The following is a 12403-nucleotide window of genomic DNA, read 5'->3' on the forward strand; positions in this document are numbered from 1 at the left end:
AATCTAAATACTGTAAAAAAAAATGTCAACTGAAAATAAACAAAAACAACTAAACAAATATATACACTGCCAGTGGGTGGTGACGGATAGGTTCACACACACACACACACACACACTGAATCAATACACAACCAGAAAAAGTCAAAATCTTGCAAATCTTTATTCAGTTGTTTAAAATAACAGGTTAATGTCTGAAGAAGGTCTTTAACTCAAATGTTTAAGAAAACATTTAATCAATTCAAATCTATTGGCAATTATAGAAATTTAGTTTAGACCTTGACAATAATGCAACATGGTAGAAGATAAAACGATGTACTAAACGCTCTAGCCAAATGATTTAAGCAATAAATATTTGAGAGGTTAAAAACTGCGGGAGTCTAAGGAGAGAGGAGAAGAGAGGGCAACAGCTGGGCAGAGAGACAGAGGTGGAAGACTGCCAACTAAATCAGAGTCTCGTCTTCAGGAAGCTTTAGTAGCTAAGGGAGACGCGCTACAGCAGCCGCTCGCAGCACGCAGTCATTCCCCCACTGTACTCCGGTATCCCATAACCCCCTGCATCATGGCGCTCTCCTGCAGCCATGCCTGGCTGTGTGCACATCACACACACGCATGCACAAGCCATCACACTGAATAACGGAGGAGGCTCACGCAACATGCAGGAACAACACAGCTCCGGCAGTGCTGGGGTGTTTAAAAAGAGAGGATGGAGTGATGGTGGAGTAAGGTGAGGAGACAGAGACTATGGGAGCTTGAATAATGCATACTGACAGAACAGGAAAAGCAAGAAAAAAAAGAGAGGGAAAAATCCATGAGAACAGGTCAAAGAGACGGTGAAGAGATGGATGCACTGCTATTTAATTCAACTGAAATGTGGTTGAAGAGTATTGCTGATCTTCACTTCTAACTATTTGCTAAAAAAGTAGCATTGTGCTTTTATTATGTTTAGCATTCAAGAAATATGAGATTTTAATGACTGATCATGATGCCATTGCCAATAGCAATGTATAAAGACCAGGGGTGCTGATTGTAAGGTAGATTTAAAGGGATACTCCACTTTAAAATGAAAATTCTGTCATCATATACTCACCCTCATGTTGTTTCAAACCTGTATGAATTTATTTCTTCTGCTGAACAGAAAGGAAGATATTTATAATAATGTCAGTAATCAGACAGTTTCTGGTCTCATTGACTTCCATAGTAGGAAAAAAATATACTATGGAAGTCAATGAGACCAGAAACTGTCTGGTTACTGATATTCTTCTAAATATCTTCCTTTCTGTTCAGCAGAAGAAATAAATTCATACAGGTTTGAAACAACATGAGGGTGAGTATATGATGACAGAATTTTCATTTTAAAGTGGAGTATCCCTTTAATAAGTTTACCCAAAAATGACATGAAGGTGAGTAAATGACAGCAAATGGGATGTACACAAAACTGCTGAAATGAAATGCACACTTACTGGTGTCAGTAAGATTCTTTAAAGTCTTTTTCGCTCACCAAGGCTGTAAAAACAGTAATATTGTGAAATATTAAAATAAATGTTTTTTTTAAATATACTTCAAAATGTAATCTGAAATTTTAGCAGCCATTAATCCAGTCTTTAGTGTCACATGACCCTTTAGAAATCAAGATCAAGAAACTATTTTTATTATCAATGTTGTGTGCTGCACTGCTGCTTAATATTTTTGAGAAAACCGTGAAACTTTATAAGGATTCTTTGATGAACGTTCAGAAGAACAAAAACATTTGAATCAGAATGGTAGTGTATCGTACACAATAATTATTTAAAATTCATTAACGATGTCGATAATCTCAAAATGGTCAAATACTATTGGCCTTGCCTTATATCAGACAATCACTATTTGTGAGCAATTTGTTTTTTTTTTAACTAAAAATCCAAACAGAAACATGCAAAAGATGAAAATATTTGCATTCAAAAACATTTTGACACCATTTACCATTAATGTCAGATTTTTCCTGAATTCATTCTCGCACATGCCGAAAGCATGATGACATAATGTGCAGGGTCCACCTACCAAATATAGGATGACTTCTCAACTCGACATTCCAGCGCATGCTGACTAAACAAACGTTACAAGAGGTTATGCGGCCTACTAAACCTTGAGCCTTGCTCAAATGACAACAGCAACATTCTCCACTACAGCGCTTCAAAACAAGGCATGATGCTGATAAATGTTTAACTAACATGAACACGTTTTGAACCAGTGCCATTGCCTGTCAGTTTACTACATGTCTTAAGTTCCTCATGTTTAAAGAAAACTATAAGTAAGCCAGTGGCAGGATGACTTCCTAAAAAGCTTAAACACTGATGAATTCAAAACCATTAGATTTGAGGTTTTGTTTGGTGTTGCTGCTAGTGGCACAAAAGTTACCGGCTCCAACCCATTTTATTTCCATAGTGTGACATTTCAGAATAAAAGGGGATATTGAATGAGAAAGAATGCAGGGTGGGACTTGACTTTATCTGTTGGTAATTGATTAGATCGGGAAAAGTGTTTTCTATTGTTTTCCTTTGGAATAATGTGTGCATCGTTCACAATAAGACCAGGGCTGCATTTCCCAAAAGCATAATAAAAACTCATAGAAACTATTGGCACCATGGTCTCTTTGATCAACTCAGGATCATGATGCTTCTGGGAAACACAGGCATGAAGTAAATGTGGTCAATTTCCTATGGATTAGTTAAATTTTATACGACAAAATTATTTTAGCAAACTTTTAGCAAAAACACAAAACTGTTTACAAACCATCTGAAAGTGAATTAGCGATTAAGCCGGCAACAGCTGCTATGCCAAAAAGCTTGTGTCCAGCCACGAGAATTTAGATTTGGGATGTGGATGTGGAGAACAGTTAAAAAGACAGAAAATGATTCAACGTTTTTGTTGGATGCAAAATATAACACTTAACAATGGTTAAAGGGAGGTGCCGTACACAACAGCTGATTTCTATTGAAGTCACATCTACGCCCCACTGTTATAAAGTCAAGGGTGGTTGAAAGGTCTTACAGCACCAGCATGTCTCTTGCCCTCCATTTTCCTCTCTCTCCCGAGTCGGCCACATTTCCTCTGTAAGCTGCTTAAAGACAGAATATTCTGCTGTTCTTAAGCAACTTGAGTGGTTTGCTGCAGACAAATTTGAAATTCATTTACAGGACTGGTTGACAGATATCAGCTCTGATTGTGTAGAACCATAGATGTGAGCCATTCAATTAAACTGAGAATGCCTGAATTTGAATTGAGTTTGAATAGATAGAGGCTAGATATGTAATTCAAATGGAAATGTCTTTATGTTGTTGTAAGTGTTGAAGTGTGTCATACACATACATAGGGTGCCAATAATTCTAAACTGCCTTTAATTGCATTTTATCAACAACCAGTACAGAAAAACCAGCATTTGTATGGATTTAGCTCAATATATCATATAATCAACATTCAATTAAATTTATTAATGTTATATTACTATTAATAATATTAATTAATATTATATTATATATTAATTAATTTCTATTAATTAATCTGAAAAAAAAAAATGATGTTGCTATATGGCAAAATCTGTTTTGATGACTGCATGTATGATATAATTCCACAAATGACGGAATGAATAGTCAACATTAATGATTACATTTATTCTGGACTTTTAGTTCCAATAGAATAAATTCCTCTTCCTGGCAATTCCGATTCTGTATGGTGTGTCAAATTCAATACAAATTCATAATGAACTCTATTAAATGCTGAATTTTGTCCATCCCCATTACACCTCAGTAAATAATTAACTCAGTAATAATTTTTTTTTTTTAACCTGGACAGAGGCAGAAAGTTTGGGTTAAGATGAATAGACAATGAATAGCCTAGCTGATTTACAGGCAACATCTAGAGTCTTAGTGCTACATGTAGATCCTGCATGGTAAGAAGCGTTGAGAGCGTGTTTGTCCTTCACTGGCTAAACAGGTCTTTGGATTGAAAGTCTAGACTGCATTCACAATCATTTAAACATCATTGCGGTGCAAACATGTCAGTCCATGATTTGCTCTTTAATAAAGCACAAAAGGCTTTAATAATCAGTTTTAAGCTGTACAAAAACACCATTAGAACCACAAAAGCTTTTAATTCTGGTAAAACCTATCACATAATGGGGTTATCAGAACAGTGAAGGAATGACCACAACCAAGAGAACAAAACCTTTTCAGTGTTTCCCACAGACTTACACTCTATTTGTGGTGGTACTTACCTTGGACTAATAATTATTATATTATAATTATATTATGTATTATAATACTATAATACAAAACACAAAAATATGCTCCAATGCAAATATTTCAAATTGGGAAAAACTTAATTTAACATAATTAACACAATTAAACATCTCCCCCACACAACAGCCTTCCTATTTATGGCACATTTTGCACCCTTTGTTTGAACATGGTATTTTAAGGGGCTTTCAGAAAGATATTCTAATGCGCTTTCATAAGGGAATCTCTCTCTTCATTATCGATCTCTTCCTGAGTTCCTCTCTATCTGTTTCAGCTGCCACATGCAGCACTGATTGAAGCCTGGAAAAACTGAATCAAATTAACTCGATAGCTAATCATACAGGTCGGACAGGTCGGACTGTTCAGCTTTCCTGCCGTGTAAGTTTCTAACTCTGTTTTTGACACCGTTTGTGCCTCCTCAGGATGTGGCCTTTTTATTCTTGGAAAATATTTTTCAATATTCATTAGTGCTGCACGATTAATCGTATCGCAATCGCAATCGCGATGTCAAGCCTACGCGATTATATGACGCAAAATGCTGCGATTTTATATTAAATAAACAAATTAGCGCTGTTAACGCACTTATTAATGCAAATGCTTTTAAACCATTCATGCGCGATAAGACATAAAAGAACGAGCCGCCTGTGAATGTCCTCCTGACACACACACACATTTACACACACACACACACACACACACACATACACACACACAGATAGACGCGCGCCAGTATCAAGTTCTCTTTCGCGGTAGAACGAACAACACACATGTATGCCAAAATGAACGCGCTGCCTGTGAATGCCCTGACTGTGACAGACAGAAAGACTCGCGCTAATATCGTGCGTGCGCACAAAACAGCATGCCAGAATACAGTTATCTTTAGAGCTTGAACGAACAATAACACACACAATTATGCAAAAATGTCTTTTTGTCGAGTGTCTTCATAACATAAGAGTAGTTTTATGATGAACATGAAGAGTTGTGATAACTCGTGAAAGAATGAGGTGCGTGTGTGAGATCCGCGTCTCTGACAGCGGCTGGTCTTAAAGGGACAGTACAGTAGCCACTAATTACATCTGTCGCTAAAGTTATTATTTTTTTCTTTTTTTTTCAATTTCTTTTTTATTATTATTATTTTTCTTTAACCTGACATGTATGGTTATATGTACTCTTGTATGTAAATTATGTTTTGTTCTTGTTAAAATGCAAAAAAAAAAAAAAAATCTGTCCCTAAAGTTAACCAAAGAACAAAGGGAACAGAAAAAAACACTCACTGCTCTTGACTAAAGAACTTTTTTCTTTAGGCTGATTATCACTAATCTGTGTGTGCATTTATTTTCCTTGAGAACCAAGCAAGTTGACTCATGAAACCATTTGTTTATTATATCGCATATCGCAATCGTAATCGCAATATTGACCTCAATTATCGCAATATGACATTTTCCCCAAATCGTGCAGCCCTAATATTCATCTTGATTGAAGGAGCAAACATTCAGCGTCAGAGTTGAAGTTAACATTACAGTCGATATCAGTTAGCCTAAGTACATCGACAACCCAACTGTATTCTAACATTAGCTTGTCCTTAGTTGCTAGGCCCCTTATACATGCTTGTAAATAACTTATTTGAGGAGGTCTCTGCGATTGACAGCGTTGTGTTAAGAACATAGATAGACTCTTATCAGGGTTAACTTTAAAGATTCGGATTAATCTCAACCTAGCATCCTTTGCACCATGACCTCGAGCCAAACACCCAATTTTACAGGCTTTTCCCAAATCACGGAAGTGACCTCGACGTCCGGTACCATCCGGTAGAAGTTTGGTACCATTCTGGGCATTATTATTGGGGTAATTTACGAAATACAACCTTGGATCCATTAGCGCCTGAACTAAGCCATTCGGCTGATATCTCTAAAGCTCTAACTTTAATAATGTTCGACCAAGGAAAAAAAAGCTTCTGGGGGGGGTGTTTGGCTCAAGGTCACGGTGCAAAGGTCTCTAGGTTGAGATTAATCCGAACCATCCCTTTAATGCACGAGTTTTGGACAAATTTGTGCAGATGACCGTGTTCATGATACTACATTCTCTTGGTAACCTACTACTAAAGTCCTGGTAAACTCGGTCAGCCGTCTTCTCTGTCAGTAACATCTGTGACTGATGAAGTTTCCATGGGAATGCAAGTACACAGAGGAACGCATTTTGAGATGCACCCCCATGTTTTAATTTCTTCGCTGTCATGTGAGAGAGAGGTGCTGAGCCAGTCAACACACAGCTCTACAATGAAGTACGATTTTACTAGGGCTGCACGATTTGGGGAAAATGTCATATTGCGACAATAGAGGTCAATATTGCGATTGCGATATGCAATATAATAAACAAATGGTTTCATGAGTCAACTTGCTTGGTTCTCAAGGAAAATAAATGCACACGCAGATTAGTGATAATCTGCCTAAAGAAAAAAGTTCTTTAGTCAAGAGCAGTGAATGTTTCTCTCTGTTCCCTTTGTTCTTTGATTAACTTTAGCGACAGATATAATTAGTGGCTACTGTGTACTGTCCCTTTAAGACCAGCCGCTGCTGTCAGAGACGCGGATCTCACACACACACGCCCTCATTCTCTCACGAGTCACAACTCTTCACGTTCATCATAAGACTACTCTTATGTTATGAAGATACTCGACAAAAAGACATTTTGGCATAATTGTGTGTGTTCAAGCTCGAAAGAGAACTTGATACTGGCGCGCGTCTATCTGTGGGTCGTGTGTATGTGTGTGTGTGTGTGTGTGTCAGGAGGACATTTTGTCTAATCGCGCATGAATGGTTTAAAAGCATTTGCATGAATAAGAGCGGGATCATGTAACACTAGCCAAAGGATGCCAACAATTAACAGATGCTGCGTTAATAGCGCTAATTTGTTTATTTAATATAAAATCGCAGGATTTTGCGTCATATAATCGCGTAGGAAAACAAAAAGGAAAATTATATTTGTGATGGGCCGCCACAAATAAATCAACGTATGGGAAACACTGCTTTTCTATCATAGTCTACAAAGTCATCAACTAAAAAAAAAAGTTTAACACGCAACTTTTGGATGAGTCAGCTAATCAATTTTGTTTAACTAGGCTACAACCTAAAACATGATGAAGCCAAAGCTGTCAAGCACTGTCAAGCATGTAAAGTAACAGAGTCAGCATTACTTCAAAGACCAAACTGTCTTCTGATACGGACACATCTCACACGAAGGGCCAACCTCACCCAAACCCTGCCCGAATACTTTCCACATTACTCTCAACATCAATTGCTGTCTCCGTCAAGGCTGGTGCTTGTGAATAAAATGCAACGTGAGCGAAATCATTTGTTCTCAGGCAGTTGCAGCTGAGTGGTTACTGACATCCCCCAAAAAATGGCATTGAAAGCATAACTAAGAACGCTATTAGGGCTGGGCAATTTATATCAAACAATCACAATATATTCAAAATGATTTTGCTGACAATATAAAAGAAGCAACATTGTGAATATTGCAATGATTTTATTGCGCTTTTTATTTGGCTATTATGTTACTATAACTAGTTGTTGTGCAATCCTTCTTTGTCTCTTTGACATGCATGATGTCACAGCATTGAAATTAATAGAAAAAGTAGCAGAGCTGTGCTTCATGACGCTAACTGCTTGACATAATTGTTACTCTATGTTTACAAGCTGCTCGAGGAAGTGACATCAAAGATAAACAGCCTCTGAACACTGTCAAAATAATATCTCACAAATCAACAAAACCTACGCAAAACAAAAAACTGATGCGAGGCTCTGCCTCAACACTGCAATGCTATGAGGTCAAGGCGAAAGATTTGAAATACAAATCTCTCGTAGTTGCTTCTTAAAGGGTAACTAAACCAACTTTTTTTAGTTAATGATCTGTAAGAATGGGGCCTTATTAGTGCTGTTCATTGATTCGAGTAACTTTTTGGACATTTGGGTATAAAGTGTTTTAATTCTACAATATATGGTGTAAAAACGTCTGAGTGCTGCCCTCTTCAGGTTGAACGTTGGCTACTGCAGTTGAATTTTCCTATTGGATGTTTGCGGTACTACGTGAGGTAAGCGGTAGAGAGCGCACGCTATTGACATCAACTCGATAAAACTCATCAGATGCATGTACTTTACGTCGTCTTGCGACCCTGTGAGTCACTCTCCATTTTAGAGAGTCTGACAGCAGGTCTCAGGTGCACGCCCTCCCGCTCACGGTTCCTCCCCTCTATCTCCGCTGGGGTCTGCCCACTTTTCTAGCATTTTTCAAATATTGCCTGACCAGTGGTTTAGTTACCCTTTAAGAGGCTTTTTGGCATGATTCCCATGAAACACTTTGTCTCCATTAATTGCCGGTGTTAGAGTTTGATATTCTTGAAAATGAAACCAACCAGTAATTGAGTATAAGCCATCACATTTCACCCTACAGTCTTCTTAAATGTCTACTGTAGGCAGCATTCAATAGAAGACACCTATTGCATAAATAATCATGTATAAATATAACAACATTAAGGTCAGCCTGAGTTCTGGTAACAAAAAAAAAGACCATAACAAAAATGAATATGAAAAATTTGCCTAGGGCTACCCAAAAATGAAATTTCTGACATCAAACCAAAAGGACTTTCTTTTGCATCAGCTGTAACTACACGGAAAACTTTTCACCAAGCTTATTCTGTGTTCAACAAAAGAAAGACATACAGGATTGGAACAACATGAGGGTGAGCAAATGATGACCGAATTTTCATTTCTGGGTGAACGAATGCGCAGTCATCTTCCAAAGACGTGGACAGTGGAAGTGAAGTCTCTCATTGTGTCTGATCTTGGAATATGTCAAAATGAAGGCCTGTAAATGTTCCAGTGACCTCAAAAGCCTGCCCTGTTTCGCTCAAGGGATCGATTCAACCCCTCAATTCTATGCCAGACAACTGCCTGAAGGAGAATTCAAAAAGAAAAGCCCTTGCTTTATAACCCATAATATTCAGCCCACTTGAAAAAAAAAAATCACCCTGCACCATTTACAGTCTTATAAAGTCCATCAAACCTGCAGAAAAATACAGTTAAGCATTTAAATGGTATAAAATGCCTCTTACCTTGAAGTTGCTGGAGTTAACCCAAGATGTGGCGATACCGTCCACCATTTTATCCAGCGCAGTCTGGTCACTCTCCAGGTCGTGACACTTGTCTGAATCTGTGATGTAGTCGATGAGCTCCGGACCCATCTGCAACCTGCGGGCCACATCCTTCTGTAGCACCTGAGTCAGACAGTACTCCATATTGGGTTCCATGGCCTACGATGTCCTGCCACCACCCGTGTGGCAGTGGAGAGGAAAAACTAAAAAAAAATGGCCTTTAGCGTGTGCAATCCTGGCAAAACAAGCCTTTTTTTTTTTTATATCCCGTGTTGATGAATCCTATGAGTGCCACAGGGTGGCAAGAAGCTGAGCGGTAGGGATGTCGACTCGGGAATTCAAACGATGCACCATATGTGACTAGACAACAGCTGATGAGGACTGCAACTTCTCCTTTTTGTCCCTTTAGAAGGCAGCCAAACCACTAGCAGCGGCAGCGGCAGGAGTTGTGGTAACTAGAGCAGGAGAGAGAGGGTCCGGCGGAGCATTGCTTCATAATTCAGAGGTCCTCCCTGCTCAGGATGAGAAAAGAGAGCTATTAGTCGAGTACCACCTCTGGATATCAAATGCCAGTGCGGCAAGACCTGCATTTTTTTGTCAGCTCAGCTCAGCTCAGCAGCCACTTATGGGAAAAGCAGAAAAGCCCTTTGATGGTGGTGACATAACTCAAAGTCCGGATTGCATTATCTTAACTATTTGTTTGCTGACCACCACGCATCAGCTGCACAGCTTTGTGGGATACAGCAAGAGAGGAATTCCACTTGGGTTAAAGGGATAGTTCGCCCCAAAATTAAAACTGTCATTAACTCATCCTTATAACATTTCAAACCCATTTAGGCCTACTTAAACAAAAAGGACACATAACATTAGTCCATACAATTTGAGTAGTATATTCAGAGCCTTTTGAAGCCATACAATAGCTTATGCGAGTAAAGGTGAGGACATGTTAGCAAAATTTAGGACAAAAATTGTCTAGTCATAGCGTATCAATGTATAAAGCACAGCTCACTGTGAGCCATACTGAAATCTGCTTAGGGAACTTTTTCCCAATCGCGCAGATTCCAATTGAAATTACTGGATTTCGTCTGTGAAATTTCACAGAACAACGGTAACAACAGCAGCAATGCCATCACTAGGATACTGCATTGAGACAAAAATCTCCTAAGGCATCATGGGAATAATCTGGCTGCAATCACAGTTGGTCATCGCAAAGTGTATTACTCTGTTAAGTAGATTACCTGATGCTCGCAGGAATCCAATTTATCTGAAATACTCCATGAAATGAGCAAAAAATTAAAGCACAAACTAGTTCCTGCAGACCATCAAAACAAATATAAACCGAATTTTAAATTCAACTTTTTCACTCAAATTATTATGCAGACTGAATACAGAAAAATACAAAACAGATGATTTTGTATGTTGATTTTTGTAACTGATTCACTAGTGGTCTCAGACATTTGGTCCGACGACTCATTGTATGTGTGTGTGTGTGTGTTTTCTATCTTCACTGTCACAAGCAGATTTGTTTTTGCTTAGTTTACATTACAAGTCCGTGCCTGTACTTCAAACAGTGTCTAAGCTACACAATGGTGGGAGGAGACCTAATTTTCCATTGATTAAAATCTGCACACAGGAGTTCATCTTTGAGTCATAGTGATTGCACCTTAATGTAAAACACACACACACACACACACACACAGCATAATAATTAAATGATGTCGAGCATGATCTACCTATGACTCCCTCAAACATAACGTTACATCCCAGGCATTTGATTACATCAATACTCTCCAGTATTTGGTGAAAACGTGTTATAATTCAAAGCAAAATCACCTTGTGTATACAAAAGAACTGAAATACTACACAAAGAAAAAAAATAAAGTATCGTAGGCTCAAACAAAGTGAATGACAGATCATTCATCAGCATCAATGTAATTGAAGCTCACGTAGTATCTGTCATTGAAGTCCAGGCTTTAAAATATCTTATTGTCTATTATATACGCTAACAATTCAAATACCACCAACCTCTTTATGAAATCCGAATCAGTATTTAATCATCAAGTGTTTTCAGATCATATCGGGATGATTTTGTTTCTTTTTCATTGATCATCTAGCCGGTTATGCTAGCTCTTACTAGCCGACCAAATAAATTGTAAAAACTCCGGCGATTTACACCAAGCCGGCACATGTAAACGACAAGCTTGGTTGAAATAATAGGTTATTTACTCACTCTGCCGAATCTAGCGGTGGTTCCTGTGTGAAATGACACGGGTTGGTTTACTAAAGGTAAACGAGGTTTGTCTCTCTGTTGCTGGCTGCTCCTGTAGACTAGACAGACACAATGATGGAGCCGGAATGCGCATGCGCCACACACCTCTGTTCTACTATCGATTTAATGTACAATCCGCTTACAGCTTTGATACAAACGATGTACCATGACAAACATGTTTCTTTTTATGCCTTTATGATTTTTCTAGAAATTGCTTCAAAATGTGGGCTGTGCCTTTGTCCCTTTGTTTTGCATGTATGGGAGTCATTTCTCTAAAAGCACCTTTTACCTTTGTAATTAGCGATTTTGGCTTATTTTTGAGTGTTTATCTACACAGTGACCAACATATATTTTGTTTACATCCGCATATTAGAAATCCTCTGGTTTTCTTCTGTCTCGCAGCCACATGGTCATTTTTCCTTGTGTAGTTAAAACAATGAACCTTTATGGCAGGCCAATTTAACATTGATTCCTCAAAAATATAGCATGTATTTGTTTAATTCCTAGTAAGCATTCTAATAGCGACAAGCACCTTTCATTGTTTCCAACTAATTAATAAAAATGTGTTGCTTTTGGGAACTTTTTAATTAAACTTTTATTGAACTAATCTTTAATCGTTTTTTATATATATATAGAGAGAGAGAGAGAGAGAGAGAAAGGCTCGATGGACCCCTTTCACAGACTGATGACACTTTTTAATGGTTATCAGCATCG

The 12403-nt window shown here is 38.1% G+C and overlaps 1 protein-coding gene across 6 annotated transcripts in view; it reads right to left on the reverse strand.

Moving 5' to 3' along the window:
* clasp1a (cytoplasmic linker associated protein 1a) overlaps positions 1-11782 on the reverse strand; it is a 71383-nt gene extending 59601 nt beyond the window's left edge. For 3 of the 6 annotated variants that reach the window (XM_084421399.1, XM_084421397.1, XM_084421398.1), the window contains exon 1: positions 9382-9711. In XM_084421399.1, the coding sequence (XP_084277525.1) occupies positions 9382-9576 (195 nt within the window). In that variant the 5' untranslated portion in view covers positions 9577-9711. Of the gene's footprint in view, positions 1-9381; positions 9933-11650 lie in introns of those variants that run through there. The other 3 variants (XM_084421402.1, XM_084421400.1, XM_084421401.1) reach the window with 2 other exon arrangements.
* Positions 11783-12403: the final 621 nt, after the last annotated feature.

The sequence above is a fragment of the Rutilus rutilus genome (genome assembly GCF_951802725.1).
Source record: "Rutilus rutilus genome assembly, chromosome: 10".
Classification (NCBI taxonomy): Eukaryota; Metazoa; Chordata; class Actinopteri; order Cypriniformes; family Leuciscidae; genus Rutilus; species Rutilus rutilus.